Source organism: Puccinia triticina, chromosome 3A (genome assembly GCF_026914185.1).
Source record: "Puccinia triticina chromosome 3A, complete sequence".
Classification (NCBI taxonomy): domain Eukaryota; kingdom Fungi; phylum Basidiomycota; class Pucciniomycetes; order Pucciniales; family Pucciniaceae; genus Puccinia; species Puccinia triticina.
This window is the reverse complement of record NC_070560.1, coordinates 7653072-7669843: the sequence shown is the minus strand read 5'-3', so window position 1 is coordinate 7669843 and position 16772 is coordinate 7653072. Positions and strand designations below refer to the sequence as shown.

Here is a 16772-nt window from a genome sequence, read left to right as displayed (position 1 = left end):
AAAATGATTGCATGCCCCTAAAGATTCATTGTGTAGCTTGAATGGCAACAAAACACCCAAATGTAGCAGCCACAATGTGATCAGTTGCCAAATATTACTAATTTGGTAGTTTCTTGATGTTTCTGCCACTATATCTCAGCACAGCATGGGAGTTCTTCCATGATATTGGTACCAAAATGATCGCATGACATCAAAAATTCATTTGGTACCTTGGATGGCCACAAAACCCCCAAATGTAGCAGCCACAATGTGATCAGTTGCCAAATATCACTAATTTGGTAGTTTCTTGGTGTTTCTGCCACTATATCTCAGCGCAGCATAGGAGTTCTTCCATGATATTGGTACCAAAATGGTCACATGCCCTCAAACATTTATTGACTACCTTGGATGACCACAAAACCCCCAAATGTAGCAGCCACAATGTGAACAGTTGCCAAATATCACTAATTTGGTAGTTTCTTGATGTTTCTGCCACTATATCTCGGCACAGCGTGGGAGTTCTTCCATGATATTCATACCAAAATGATCACATGCCCTCAAGCATTAATTGGGTACCTTGGATGACCACAAAACCCCCAAATGTAGCAGCCACAATGTGATCAGTTGCCAAATATCACTAATTTGGTAGTTTCTTGGTGTTTCTGCCACTATATCTCAGCGCAGCATAGGAGTTCTTCCATGATATTGGTATCAAAATGATTAATCACCCCTGGAGATTCATTTTGTACTTTGAATGACCACAAAACCCCCAAATGTAGCAGCCACCATGTGATCAGTTGCCAAATATCACTAATTTGGTAGTTTCTTGGTGTTTCTGCCACTATATCTCAGCGCAGCATGGGATTTCTTCCATGATATTGGTACTGAAATGATCACATGCCCCTGAAGATTCATTTTGTACCTAGAATGACCACAAAACCCCCATATGTAGCAGCCACAAGGTGATCAGTTGCCAAATATCACAAATTTGGTAGTTCTTTGGTGTTTCTGCCACTATATCTCGGCGCAGCATGGGAGTTCTTCCATGATACTGGTACCACAATTATTAAATGCCCTCAAAGATTCATTGAGTACCTTGAATGACCACAAAACCCCCAAATGTAGCAGCCACATTGTGATCAGTTGCCAAATATCACTAATTTGGTAGTTTCTTTGTGTTTCTGCCACTACATCTCAGCCCAGCGTGGGAGTTCTTCCATGATATTGGCACCAAAATAATCAAATGCCCCTGAAGATTCATTGTGTAGCTTGAATGACCACAAAACCCCCAAATGTAGCAGCCACAATGTGATCAGTTGCCAAATATCACTAATTTGGTAGTTTCTTGATGTTTCTGCCACTATATCTCAGCACCGCGTGGGAGTTCTTCCATGATACTGGTACCAAAACGATCAAATGCCCTCAAAGATTCATTGAGTACCTTGGATGACCACAAAACCCCCAAATGTAGCAGCCACAATGTGATCAGTTGCCAAATATCACTAATTTGGGAGTTTCTTGGTGTTTCTGCCACTATATCTCAGCGCAGCATGGGAATTCTTCCATGTTATTGGTACCAAAATGATCAAATGGCCCTGAAGATTCATTGTGTACCTTGGATGACCACAAAACCCCCAAATGTAGCAGCCACAATGTGATCAGTTGGCAAATGTTCTAATTTGGTAGTTTCTTGGTGTTTCTGACACTATATCTCAGTGCAGCATGGGAGTTCGTCCATGATATTGGTACCAAAATGATCGCATGCCCTCATACATTCATTTGGTACCTTGGATGACCACAAAACCCCCAAATGTAGCAGCCACAATGTGATCAGTTGCCAAATATCACTAATTTGGTAGTTTCTTGGTGTTTCTGCCACTATATCTCAGCGCAGCATGGGAATTCTTCCATGATATTGGTACCAAAATGATCAAATGGCCCTGATGATTCATTGTGTACCTTGAATGACCACAATACCCCCAAATGTAGCAGCCACACTGTGATCAGTTGCCAAATTAGTGATATTTGGCAACCATTCACATTGTAGCTGCTACATTTGGGGGTTTTGTGGTCATTCAAGGTACACAATTCATCTTTGTCATTTTGGTACCAATATCATTGAAGAATTCCCACGCTGCGGTGAGATATAGTGGCAGAAACACCAAGAAACTCCCAAAGTGGTGATATTTGGCAACTGATCACATTGTGGCTGCTACATATGGGGGCTTTGTGGTCATTCCAGGTACTCAATGAATCTTTGAGGCAATTTGATCATTTTGATACCAATATTATGAAATAAATCCCACGCTGCGCTGAGATATAGTGGCAGAAACACCGGAAACTACCAAATTAGTGATATTTTGCAACTGATCACATCCTAGCTGCTACATTTGGGGGTATTGTGGTCATTCAAGGTACACAATTAATCTTCAGGGGAATTTGATCATTTTGGTTCCAATATCATGGAAGAACTCCCCCGCTGTGCTAAGATATGGTGGCAGAAACACCAAGAAACTACCAAATTAGTGATATTTGGCAACTGATCACATTTTGGCTGCTACATTTGGGGGTTTTGTGTTCATTCAAGGGACACAATAAATCTTCAGGGGCATCTGATTATTTTGGCACCAATATCATGGAAGAACTCCCACGCTGCGCTGAGATATAGTGGCAGAAACACCAAGAAACTACCAAATTAGTGATATTTGGTAACTGATCACATTGTGGCTGCTACATTTGGGGGTTTTGTGGTCATCAAAGATACCCAATCAATGTTTGAGGGAATGTGATTATTTTGGTACCAATATCATGGAAGAAATCCCAGGCTGCTTTGAGATATAGTGGCAGAAACACCAAGAAACTACCAAATTAGTGATATTTGGCAACTGATCAGGTCGTAGGGCTACATTAGGGAGTTTCATGGTAATTTAAGGTACACAATGAATCCTTGGGGACTATTGATCATTTTGAAACCAATATCATGGAAGAACTCCCAGGTTGTGTTGAGATATAGTGGCAGAAACACCAAGAACCTACCAAATTAGTGAGATTTGGCAACTGATGAGATTGTAGCTGCCACATATGGGGGTTTTGTGGTCATTTAAGGTACACAATGGATCCTTGGGGGCTAATGAACATTTTGATACCAATATCATGGAAGAACCCCCAGGCTGTGTTGAGAGATAGTGGCAGAAACACGAAGAAACTACCAAATTAGTGATATTTGGCAACTGATCAGGTCGTGGGGGCTACATTAGGGAGTTTTGTGGTCATTTAAGGTACACAATGAATCCTTGGGGAATATTGATCATTTTGAAACCAATATCATGGAAGAACCTCTGGGCTGTGTTGAGATATAGTGGCAGAAACACCAAGAAACTACCAAATTAGTGATATTTGGCCACTGATCAGATTGTAGCAGCTACATTTGGGGATTTTGTGGTCATTCAAGGTACACAATGAATCTATGGGGGCTTTCAAAAATTTTGGTACCAATTTCATGGAAAAATTCCCAGGCTGTGTTGAGATATAGTTGCAGAAATACCAAGAAAGTAACAAAGTAGTGAGATTTGGAAACCAATCAGATTGCAGCTGCTGCATAATGGATGTGACCCAAAAACATTATTTCTGGGTTTTATATTCAGTAAAATTGTCCAACAAAATTTTATGTGGAAATATTCCCATTAATCTGTGGTTGATAACAAAAGTAGATAAAAAAAAGAACCTGACAAAAATATGCTAAACCATGGTAAACTAATTTCAAAAAAGGCCTCCTATGCATGTAGCACTTCAAGTATGATATGCAATATCTTGAGCAAGTTCAACCAACCAAATTAAAAATGTGTGCAGGATGGTATCATGAGAGAGGGCAGGGGTCAATGTTTTTCCTTTTTTGAAAAAAAAGTCAATTTGCAGACTTCTGATAACAGATCAATTGTTGAAGTAAAAAATAAATAAATAAAAAATTGAGACCCCTCAGCCACCCTGGATTAATCCTAAAACTTGCAATGTCTTTTTTAGAAATTTATGAATGTAATCAGGCAAAAAAAAAAATCCAATGGCTTGAAGCTAACACAAGGGGAAGGAGAGAGATTATAGAATGGTATTAAGGAGACATGGAAAACAGAGAAAGGTATCAAGAAGAATAATAAAAAAAAATTGATCAATATAAATTGATCAATATACGCTATATTGATCAATATACGACATCGCAAATTCATCCATCTTGGTAGTGGGATTGGAATGCACGGATTGCGGATTGCGGAACGCGGATTTCGGATCGCGGATTTAGGATCGGGTATTCGGATCGGAGCGGAAAAGACAGGGCTGGACTGCGGGGGACTACACACGTGGACTGGTAGCAGCGGCGCGTCAGCGGGTGAGCCATGACTGCCGGAGAGGGTTCCACCAGCGGGTGGAACCGGGGTGAAGGCGGTGGCAAGAGAACGACTGACGGGGGCTAGACAGAGGACGGTGGGAGGACAAGCGTTGGAGAGGAGCGGAGTCTGGGAGAGTGACAAGCGGGATAGCGGGCGGAGCTGGAGGACTAGTGCGGGAAAGTGTCAGGCGTGCGGGATCGGGTGGGAACGGTGACACGCGTGGAGGGAAGGATGGGGGGCGGCTCATGGTTTTCTGGGGTCTGGATCCTATTATTATCCCATTATCCTTATCCTATCATCTGGGGGGGATTACTCATCATTGTACTTACAACTACGGATGTACGAGAGTTATTGGGAGATTATCGGTGTTCTTATTCTTATTGGAGAGTTACTTGCGGATTTTTGCGCTTACGAAGTGCGGAGCTTTATTCACTTGCGGATTATTACGCTATAGATCAGGCTCAGTAGAGGAGCGCTGAAGGCTAGCGGAAAGTAGCAGTGCGGAGCCGAGTTACCGACAATCACACAGCCTGGACATCAATATTCTTGAAGAAGGCGGTCAGCGGACATTCTTCACCAGCTAACCAGCTTACTTTCTCACAATGTCCTGGCGCTAAGCTCTGAAAGATTTCAGAGGACTAAAAGTTTATTTTGTGTTAGAACTCTAGACTACTCTATGTACACAAGAATGTGAAGTAAAATCTGATTTGGATTTTGCCTAAAAGCAGGTGAGTTGGCCGCTGTCTTATGCAATGAAGAATATAAGGCAAGAGAAAAGAGAGATTCTCTTTCTCTGCGGTTGAGGATGTGTACAAGCTGTGGCGGTGAACGCTTGATTAGCTCGCTTTATCTCTTTCTTCTCTAAGGGTATTTCCTTACTTGAGTAATTACTTGGTGAGGCTCTTTTTTCCAGTTTGCTGGGAGTTCGCAAAACAACATATGAGTGCTTCCACTTCGTCTGTATTCATGTAGCAAGAAGTTCTGCTCTTTGGTCTTTTTTTTCTGCTTTTATCTCTGTTGAGTTCTGATGAGACCACTCACTGATTTGCTCTCCAGCTCTTTGAGTGGAATCAGTTTGGGAGTTCTTTTCCTGTTTGGCTATGGCTGCAACAGCTATTGGGATGCGGTGTTGGCACAACATCTGGGTCAGCAGGTGAGAAGTTTATTCAGCCGCTGAGGGACTCCTGTCCGTACTAGCGGTGGCAGTCGGTTGAGGGGATGTTTGCTGTTTAGGCTGCCCTCGAGGTGATGGTCCGTGAAGGTGAGCGCGGATGAGATCGGTGATAGCTTTGGGGTTAGGTGGTTTTGAGAGGTTCGCCGGGGTCTGGATCCTCGGCGGCGGTTGTTTGTTGTTGTTGAAGGGGGGGTAGGAGGTGATCTTAACGAAGAGAAAGAAGGGGGATTGCGAAAACTCTAGATGAAGAAAGATCGGCGAGCTGAGCTCGAAGGTTTGAACTCTGAAGATATGATCGATATACTCTTGATGGTCCGTATTCTGGGGATCAGAATGCCATGGCCACCCATCATCCAAGTTTGAGCTGAACTTGGACTCAGGGTGACATGTCACATACATTTCATCACATCCTCCGCGCGCTACACGCGCACACACTCACAACAAACAAGAGAAGCAGGAAAAGAGAAAACAACCCAAAGAAACAAGAAAAGCACAGTGAGATGAGGAAGAAAGAAAAGAACCAGAGGAAAGAAAAAGGAAAAGAGGAAAGAGGAGACAGAAACACTCCGGACAGACAAAACAACAAACAGAAAGAGACAGAAACCAGAAACAAAACAAGGAAGTAAACTCACAGCACATGCTGTGTTAGGACCAAGAAAAATGAAAGAGTTAGATGGCAGGGGACAGGGGAAGTGAAAGAGGGGAAGGAGTATGGAAGAGAAGGGGGTGGAAGATGAGGAGAGGGAAAAGGAAGGGAAAAGGGGAAGATCTTGAGAAGGGAGCCAGTTGAAAGTGGGAAGGTGGAAAGTGGGAAGATGATGGAAAGAGGGTGAATTCTTGAAGGTCTTGAGGATCTTGATGAGTCTTGAAGAGTGAGAAGAGAGTGGAGTCTTGATCTTGATGTTGCTGGCGGCGGTGATGCTCCTGACTAGCTGGCCACGAGAGGGGCCACCACACCGCTTACCTATGGCACTAGCTTCGGATATTCTATCTACAAGTGATTGACAATTGGGATTTCCCACGAGTCTTATTTTTCTGCTTGCTGAAGTCGGACCTGCATAAACCAAGTTTGGAGTTTCAGTTTTACAACTCAACGCTGCCTTTTTGGACTGCGGAAATGGTTTGCTTTGCTTACCATGTTCCGCAGCTGATGTAGCTCCTGGCCGCTCTCTCAATTTATGAGTGCTGCGCCATTTGCCTGAGGTTGTATTCTCACAAGCTCTGGTTTGACTCCCATCAGCATTGTTTTTGGGGCCTTTTTTCACCAGCTTAGTACCATGCTCCACGTTGATTCTATGGCTGGCAGAATTGGTATCCTTGGATGATCATCACAAGGGGCCCCCATGATAAGGCTGTGCCCCCAAAGCGGGGCTTGGGGCATGCCCCGGGGTCCAGAGAATCGGGATTGGCCTTGAAAATGCCCCCAACCCCGGGGAATATAAATTTTTTTGCAAAGGGAGGATTAACTGGGGGATGTGATGTCTTTTCTTGGGATTTTATGGTCGTTTTGTCATTCCAGTGGTCATCAGGTGTGTATAAGTTGGTTTTATTATGACCTTGAGGGAAAAAATAAGACACCAAGCAACAGAGACAAAGGAGACAGGTTGAGAGGCGCAAGCAAAAACCCCAAGGAAATGGGTGGACTGAGAGAAGAGCAGACAAGTTGAGATGCGCAAGTAAGAACCCCAAGGAGAAACATTTGGAAGCCGCGCAAGCTGCGGGGATTGAGAGAAGATTCTGTGCTGTAATCCATTTGCAAATGGTGGTATAGGTTTTCTGTTAACTGGCTGCCTAGTGGACAGGGGGATCTTGCTCCCCTGTGGTTCGGGATCCTCACATAGCAAGTGATCTTGGCTTCAATCCCCTCGATTGGTGGGGTTGGTAGGTAGTTCCAGAGGCCAAGGCATTTGTGCAAGTGCTTTGGCCATCTCAATACAGCCTGATACCACGGATTTTTCAGCGGTGCAAAAAAAACTGTCATGAACTGGGGCATAGTTGGGGTCTGGGGCTTGGGATGACCCTCATGCACCTTCCTGAACCCCAGGGAACACCCTTAACCCGTGATCCATTTGGTGGACAGCATGTGAACGTGTGGACCAGCAGCTGCTGGTCCAACCCCGTGCAGGGGCACTACGCTAACTTAACACTGTGAGGTTTCTCACTTAGGCAAACGGCGCAGCGCTCATAAATTGAGAAAGCGGCCGCGAGCTCAATCAGCTGCGGATTCTGGTGAGCAAAGCAAACCACTTCCGCAGTCCAAAACAGCCGCGTGGCATCGTAAAACTGACACATCAACTTTTGATGTATGCAGGTCCAATACCAGCGAGCAGCAAAGTTAGGCTCGTGAATAACTCCGAACCTCAGCCACTACAAGCAAGAATATCAGCAAACACCAAAGGTGAGCCGCTGCATATTCAAACTCTAAATGGTCAAGATGAAAAGCTAATGCATCATCCATCAAAGTCCCGGACAAAGTCACAGAGGATCAGACCACTCAAACCACCAATCCTTCTCAAAGAGAAATGAACAGAGACGGTGAGAGTTAGCGTTCCCCACCGGCAACAGAAACTATAGGCTTATGTGAAACGTATCATTGCTTTAGGCAACGTCGCATCACTCCTCCGCCGTTTCGCCGAGAGTAAAACTACTGGGTCTTAAAGATCAAGAGCGCATCAACAGTAAGGACTTCGTGCGCTGAGTAGCAGAGAATGAAGGACATACAACTAACAAGCAAAACAATGTTTCTTTGACTGACGCAGGTCAATTGTCTAGATTATTGTTTTGCTCCGTTATTCATTTCTATTCTCATCATCTCCAGAGAGCGGCTCAAACTCCTGCTCTTAGGTAAATCACCCCAGCTCTTAATAGTTTTGTCTCTCCTTAAAAGTTGTTTGCAACAAGCTAGAGTCTAACATCAAGAAATACAAATCTTAGTCTCTTGAAATCTTTCAAACACAAGTCCCTTGCTTAGGAGGGCCCAGGTGTAGCCTGGGCTGGCGCAAAGCGCCCCTCGCGCAAAGAGCGAGCCTCCAAAGGAGGGACTTGTGACTAATGTCAAAAATTTGGCCTGAGAGCATGAGGCGCTTTGGCAGGGAAAAACTTGCCCTCCAAATTTCCCCCCCCTTCCTAGAGGAAATTCTTTCAGCCAAATGGACCGGCCAAATGGCCTGATTTTTCTCCATCTTTCTGCGCTAGACAGATGGCTAGGGGTTGTCAACTTCTCCGTCAATAAATTATTGAAGTTTTCATTTTCCTGTGTGTTTGTACTACCCAAGTAACTGTATGGATCTGTGGCTGATATGCTCCCTGTGCCAATTGAACAAGGTGCCTGCAAGAGAGACCCTCACTCACATGCCAGGATGGCCATAAAGCCAAGATGTTATACTACATGCCAATGTGCAAGGCATGTTAATTGGCTTCATGGTTTGGGAGTTACAAGTGTCTGAGTTGCAAAAAGTCAAAAAAAGCCACAAAAGGCCACGGCTGGGACTTTCCTCACAAGCCCCTCTTTCAGAGGCTTGCTTTGCAAGGTGCCTTCAACGTGCTGGGTCCCCCGGCCCCTGAAACGAGGGAACTGTTGTGCTAAGCTAGGGCACTACGGGGGTTCCTCGAGTATTCCTCAGGATATCCTCGTCACAGGACTCCCCGGCTGTAGCGAAATCCACGTGGGCTTCACAGAGCCGGTGATCCCGTTGTCTACACGGCTGGCGCTGTTCAACACCCACAGTACGGCAGTTTTGCTGTCCTTGCGCTTCAGTTTGACCCCGCGGGGGATGACAATGTGAGTACGGGGCGCACGTTTTCCGCAAACATCCCAGCATGCAGACAGCTTACCACCCAGTGTCATTACGGTCCAACTGCTGGCCATGCAGTGGAACGTTGACTGGTTTGGTCATCACATTGGGTGCTCTGACGCTATCTAGACAGCCAACAGTAACCCATAAATCTGTCAGATGACCAACATTGTGTGGTCATTGGAGTGGTACACAGGCACACAGTAGGCAATCCAGTGGTTTGACCAAGCCTAGTGCATTGTGCAAACCTCTCAAGATACAGAGCCAGGGTGTAGTCCTTTACTCTAAGGCTTTTGAACGGCTACTGAGACACACTCTTGATTGCTTACGATTGCTTACTTGGCTGAGACTTCATTACATTCAAATTTTTAGCTGGGGACTTGTTTATTTAAGTACAAGCTATTTGAGGATCAAATCAATGGTACATAGTCATTAGAGAAACAAATAGAGATTGTCTGATGGGACAGAACAGATGAGCTGGACTCAATATACAAGTGGTTCAACCTTGAAACAAGGATTGAAAGCCCTGATTGGGCTTGGGAGGGGAGCAAGCACAATCAAGAAGGGATCAATAATGAAGAATGTATGAGGTGGAGGGGGGTGGGGATTAGAGCAAGGCACGATTGAGGGGAGAGGATGAGAGCGAGATGAGATGGAGGCAAGAGGATGGAGGCAAGAGGATAGAGGCAAGAGGATGGAGGCAAGATCATTGATGGGAGACCAAGAGGGACAGGGAGGGGAGGAGAGGCAAAGGACTTTATATGTTATATTCTAAAACAGATGACGTCACATCTGCTACACTCACAGGCATGGTTGCTTGCCCTTCATTGATGGGGTGAGTTTTTGCTTGCGGTTCTCTAACTTATTGCCCTAAGGGGTTATTCAATTGGACCATGGGGTTGTGAAAGTTTGACCAAATCAGTCTGCCAAAGTCACCGAGCTGGACATGAGGTCTGCAATGAGGCACAGTGAGGCACTCACTGATGACGGCATCAGAGATGACTGAAGTATATCGGTTCCAAGGACCACTTCAACTGTTTGGTGGCCTTGGCGGTAAGCACACCGTACTATCATCTCTTACAAAGCTGGGCCACCGACCAAGGCCGGCAAATAGGCAGCATGCCGCCGACCCCTCAACCTTGCCGGTTGGCGTGCTGTGGTTTCAAGTCAGAGAGCTGTTTTTCTGGCCTGGCCGACTCTTTGACCCAATGCGAGTTCGCAGATCGCGCCGGCCGTGTACACAAACCCGCTGGCCAGGAGCACCCCCGCCGTGTCCTCCCGGCGTGTACAGGCCGCAAGTTAGCTCGCGCGAACTTAACCACCGATGCGCATGCAGGGAGTGCTCTTAGTCTTGGTCAAGGGTCAATGGACCCTCCGCAGCGGGCAAGCGACCCAGACAGCGGCAGGAGCGAGTGCGGTTTTGGCAGAACTCATATTGTTGGCAGCTGACCATGCGAGCCTTGATGGCCAGCTGGCGAAGTCTGGCAAGCATTGCGCTTGCTTGACCATCATATGGTCGGGCTGACAGTTCACAAGCTGGGCGGCTGGACAGCTGGCCGGCGTGTGTCCGTCAAAGCCTTGGCGGTAGCCTGCCGGGTGCGGACGAGGCCAGGGACCGGGCAGCTAACAGTCAACGCGGGTTGGTCAAGCCACCGAGTGGCCGTCCGGGGAAGCCCATCCCGGTGGCATGTTCGGCTGCCAGGGTGTTTCGCGGGCAGATTCTGATGTCAGCCGCAAGATTGAGATTTGGGCCGCGCGGCCAAACAGGGCCTCAGTCACTAGGGTCGGTAAGCTCCTAATCCCAGATGTAGAAAAGAGCAGTGAAAGAGGTCAGCGATGTCTAGAAAATGCTGCTGGGAAGGGGAGGAGGGGAAAGAGTGAAAGTCTCAGGAAAAAATGCTAGGTATAGTCATCGACAAACTTCTCACCCACTGAGGAGTCTAGAAGGTCTTATGGCTTGACTCTAGTTACAAATCTTTAGCAAGTTTCATCAGAGGGGTGGGGAAAGGAATGGAATTGAAAATGGCTTCGACACGCCCTGGATTTCATAGCTGGAGAGAAGAAACTCACTCGATAGATTGGCCTTGATGGTGGGTGGCAACTGCAGGTGTCGGCCCCAACGGAGGATATCAAGCTGTCTTATACCCCACCAGAAAGATTTGGATCGGGCTGAGTTGTGGGCGACTTGCCAGCGGTGGACAACGCGGTTGCGACGTGATGAAGGTCGTCGCGGGGACAAGCTGCGCACGAGAAGCTGCATATTCAAATCCACCCGTCCACGGGCCGGATCGGCTCGGATCGGAGTGATCCTTATTCTGCTCGGGTCAGACTGCAAGTTGACAGGCAAACAGAAACAATCGAACCCGATATCGATAACAAGGTCGCGCGCAGTCGTAAATCCAACACTCCCAGGGACAGGGCCAACAAAACTCGACCCCCGATTGATTACTGCACTTCGACCAGCCATGACAGCAAAGATACTCCAGTTCGTCCCGTTCAACTCATCAATCGATCCGGCCTTTTGGCATTCACTCACTCAACTGAAAATCGACATCCTCAAGCTTGGAGACGAGCCGGTACCGATCCAAGGATGGTACGAACGTGGTAGATGGACCGTTGAACGAGACCAGAGCTCGAAAGTGATCAATCAAGTTGGCTTTGGAAATGAATTCAGAGTTGATGGCAAGTCCCTCTCATCCGATCAAGACGATCATCATCCCCAGACGAGGTGTGTATCACGATTATTATTATGTCATGGCTCTCCTGATCACTGGAAACATACTCCAAGATAGATAGTGTCAGTAGCTACGGTGTAAGAGATCGCAGACCGAGCTAAATTTTGGGTCTTCTATGTACATAGTTCCACGACAGGTCGGGTGGCTGTATGGGGAATGTTGAAGAACTTCAACACGATCGAAGAATTCAAAGCATGCGACAAACAAAGCTTATTCAATTCGTTTTCAGATCAAGTGCGTCTATTCTTCATTCTACATACTCACCACTCAGCATACAATGCCCCTTTGTTTGCAAAAACGCACGTGGCTTACAACCAGAATATGTCATACTTTTGTGATTAATTTTGCTGATGTTTTATCATCTTTTGTTATGTAAACTAGCTCTGGAAAAACAAGGTAGAGAAGAAGAAGGTTCCAGCGGAGGACAAATCACCGGAATTTCTTCTGATCACGTTTTCAGACCTGAAGAAATACAAGTATTACTATTGGTTTGCGTTCCCGGCATTTCTTTCGAAGCCATCGTGGACCGTGCTCTTAGATGATCAAGACGAACATGACGGGGACTGGCCTATATTACCTCTCGAAGACACACTCGAACTGAACAGCTTAATACTCCAAAATAACTACGATCATCACTGTTGGATTGGCAAACGTGATCCAGCATCGAAGCAATGGTCTCTCGGCCCGCTCTCTCAATGGACTGAATTCTTTCAAAAGGTAGAAGAAGAAAACGTTGGTTCCTTCTCGTTTATTGTCTCGTCTATTTCCTTTTGCATATCTACTGGTGAACGCGACAATAACACTCATTTATGTTACAGCGATACCTGATCTTCATTGATCCTGCTGTCCACCCTCAAGCAACTGGATGGCCGCTACGTAATCTATTAGCCCATCTGCAGGCACATCACGGAAATCAAGCGCGAAAGTTCAAACTGATTGGCTATCGAGATCCGTTAGCAGAGAAACAATCACTTGCGGTTGCGCGAAGCGTTGTAGTGACGATCGAATTGCCTGAACAAGAAAGTACACAAGGTAAATTTTCTTTGACGAAAGATGAAAGCCATGTGAGGCCTCTACACTCACTTCCAACATTTCCTTTTTCAGGTCGCCCAGCCGCAGTTGGATGGGAGAAGAATGCGGCTGGTAAGCTCGGTCCTCGGATGGCAGATCTCGCACCAATGATGGATCCCACCAGGTACATAGAGAAATCAGTCACTCAAATTACCAAGTAGCCCATTTTGCTTGTGTTCATTGGTCCCCAAATGGATCGATTATGATTCTTTTGGTTGATAGATTAGCGGAACAAGCTGTTGATCTCAATTTAAAACTTATGAGATGGAGAATTTTACCTGACTTAAACCTAGAGAAGATATCTTCTACTCGTTGTCTACTCTTGGGTGCCGGAACCTTAGGCTGCTACGTTGCCCGAACGCTCGTCGTCAGTTATCTCGTTTCTCTCATCATAATCGTCTTTATGTTTGGAATTTTTTTTCCCTCTTGATGATTGGTCTCAATCTTTTGCACATCCTTCGTCAATCAGGCCTGGGGAGTTCGAAAAGTGACTTTTGTAGACTCGGCTAAAGTGTCCTTCTCCAATCCAGTTCGTCAACCTTTATTCGAATTTCAGGATTGTCTCGAAGGAGGTAAACCAAAAGCTGCGTGTGCTTCAGCCGCGCTGAAACGGATCTATCCCGGTCTCGTAAGTCTTATCTTGAAATCTCTTCACTTTAAACAACCTCTACCCTTTTTGTTTCTTTAGTGTAATACTGTTTGTGTTCTATCTTTGAGTAAGGATAACTTTGAGGAATGACAAGTTGTATTGGAATGACTGGATAGGAAACCGAAGGGATAGAGCTTCCAATCCCTATGCCAGGGCATCCAATCCCACCAAATCTAGTCGAACAAACCAAGGCCCAGGTGGCCCAGTTAGAGAAATTATTCGATGGTCATGATGTGGTATATCTGTTGATGGATTCCCGCGAAAGTCGATGGCTCCCCACCCTGCTTGGGGCCAGCAAAAGAAAGGTAAATCATTGTTGAACCCTTCATCCAAAGATTCTTGGAAATAATCCGTTCTATTTTTTTGATCAATTTTGTTTAGTTGGTCATCAATGCCGCATTAGGTTTTGATTCCTATCTAGTCATGCGACATGGCGTCCGATCATCATCATCTCAATCTCCAGCCCCAGTGGCCGACGACAAACCTTCTGGTTCGGTACTACCACAGATCCGACAATTGGGCTGTTACTTTTGTAACGACGTTGTAGCTCCTTCTGACGTATGTATCTTTTTTCCTCGTGCGCGACTAAGATAAGACTCCATAAGCTTTTGTAATGAACCTTTCTTGGGGCGGTGGGGGGCTCAGTCTTTGACCGATCGAACTCTCGATCAAATGTGTACAGTGACTAGGCCAGGCTTGGCTCCGATTGCCAGTGCGACTGCGGTAGAAATGATGGCATCGGTACTCCAACATCCACAAGGGCAAGTCTTGTAGACCCACTAAGTCTATCTCCAACATTTCGCAAATTAGCTGGCTAACGCACTTTCTCCTTTACCATAGGGTTGAAGTGCTGGCTGAAGTGATCGATAAGAGTCGATCAAAAGAAGAAGAAGCAGCAGGTAGACCTGCATCCATCCAAGAGTCTGTGCTCGGATTGGTGCCTCATCAAATTCGAGGCTTCTTGGCCAAATTTGAGAACCTCAAATTGGTCGGACCTGCATATGATAAATGCACCGGATGTAGCCACAAAGTTAAGATAGTTTCTTGCGCCCATTCTAACCCCCTCTTTTGCCGATTGTTTAATTCTTCAATGGATTCGTTTACTGAAAAACTAAAACTAAAATGCAGGTGATCAACGAATACGAGAAGTCGAAGTTTTCGATGTTGTTGCAAGCCTTTAACGATCCCAAGTACCTAGAAAACTTGACTGGCTTGAGTCAATTGTATGAAGATAGTCAGCAAGTGAACATGGAAAGTCTTGAATGGGACGATGACGAAGATAATGAATAAACAATCGAAGCTTCTACAAACATCTCAATCGTTTTGTTTTCATAGAAGTCTACCTCCATAGTCAAATTATCTTTACTATATCCCACTCCATTTTTTTCTCATTCAAATATATTAGCTTTTGTTGTGATCTTTTTTCTAGGTGCAAACACATTTGTCTTCTTTCTTCATCCAAACAGATAAACATAGGGCCTCATCTGAAAAACCCACTTCCAAACTTCTCACCTCTCTTGCCTTCTTTTTTCCAGGGGGATTTTTTGTTGTTGATATATTACCTATTTATTTAGTTATGCAGTTATTTATCTATTGGATGACTTCCTGTTGTCATTTAGAGAGCTCTAGATGCCCCTCTAAATCCTAAATTAAGACACCTATCAAAAACTCAACCAGTGCACATGAAATTGATGGACTGTAGGGTTAGGAAAACATTTTCCTTTTTGTCAAAAATTAAGAATTTGGGTGTGTAAATTGAGATCTGGGAGGCTCCCAGACTCAACAGGAAGTCCTCCATTGGGTGACTTCCCTTCAAGATCTGAGGGCCTCCCAGAAGTGATCTGAAGCTCAAAAAGCTAGATTTCTCTGCAAAAATCTAAACCTTTCGGGTCTATATCATCAACTGGAAGGGTCTCAGATATGACAGGAAGTCATCCATTATTGGTTATTGTCATGATGCTCACGGGTTGACTCTGAAAATACACACAGTTATGTTTCCAGTGACGTTATTTGTAACAAGAAACAGGCAACAAATATAAACAGTAATCATATTTCTGATCTGCTCCTTTTACTGGAGAACTTCCTGTCAATCTAGAAACCCAGATTTTCTCTCAGATTTCACAGCCTATGCACATCTAGGCTTTGGGACAATCAAGCCTATATTTCCCTGCATAATCTGGAACAATCTGAGTACCCAGATTGACAGGAAGCCCTCCATTACCACTCTCACAGTCAAGGGGTGATTGATATACTCCATAATTAGGTATTTACAACATATGCACATGGACATACATACGCACACACATCTCACTTGTAAGGAGGAACATAGAGAAAAGCGTAGGTGGATAAGTGAGACAAATTAGTCACACAACTCCCAAAAAAATAAGGAGGAAAGAGAACAAATTGATTCTGATAAATTCATGGGAGGAATTGATTAAGGAAGATAATGTTTATTTATCTATGATCTAATGTTGATGTGGTTGCTTTTGAGGATGGTTGGGGTAGTGGTGAGGATGGTGATTGGAAGGCTGCATGGGTTTGTGTTGATGGTGGTGATGATGTGAGTGTTGCTGTGGATGCTGTTGTGGATGCTGTTGTTGTTGATGCTGCTGTTGGTGGTGTTGGTGTTGGTGTTGGTGTTGATGTTGATGTTGATGTTGGTGTTGGTGTTGGTATTGGTGGTGATGGTGCTGTTGTTGGTCGATTTTTGCGAATAAGCTGGTCACGAAATCGGCTCCATTGGTCATCGAAGTATCTTTTTGCCCGCATCCAATCGAGCAGTAGTTCGGATATATAAACAAGGAATCAATTCATCAGCTTCTTTTTTTTCTTTTCTTAGTTTCGAACCAGTGTTATTACAAAAGTGAGAGAGAGTGTCTGTGGGAATGGATGATGGTTTACATTTTCCTGATCCCCACCCCCCTGCCAGCGAGCTCGGACCGGGAGGTTTATACAGTTCTGGTTTTTCTGTCGGGCGGATCAGTTAGCAAA

General features: G+C 45.2%; 1 protein-coding gene across 1 annotated transcript in view; it reads left to right on the top strand.

Annotated features, from left to right (window-relative positions):
• The window catches only part of PtA15_3A824 (uncharacterized protein), a gene marked incomplete at both ends in the record, with an annotated part of 62399 nt that extends 47328 nt beyond the window's left edge, over positions 1-15071 (top strand). The window contains 12 exons of the mRNA XM_053167830.1: positions 11519-12054; positions 12187-12295; positions 12443-12793; positions 12880-13093; positions 13166-13256; positions 13355-13499; positions 13602-13760; positions 13898-14086; positions 14163-14339; positions 14427-14542; positions 14622-14811; positions 14910-15071. Of these exons, the coding sequence (XP_053019008.1) occupies positions 11519-12054; positions 12187-12295; positions 12443-12793; positions 12880-13093; positions 13166-13256; positions 13355-13499; positions 13602-13760; positions 13898-14086; positions 14163-14339; positions 14427-14542; positions 14622-14811; positions 14910-15071 (2439 nt within the window). The remainder of the gene's footprint in view (positions 1-11518; positions 12055-12186; positions 12296-12442; positions 12794-12879; positions 13094-13165; positions 13257-13354; positions 13500-13601; positions 13761-13897; positions 14087-14162; positions 14340-14426; positions 14543-14621; positions 14812-14909) is intronic.
• Positions 15072-16772: the final 1701 nt, after the last annotated feature.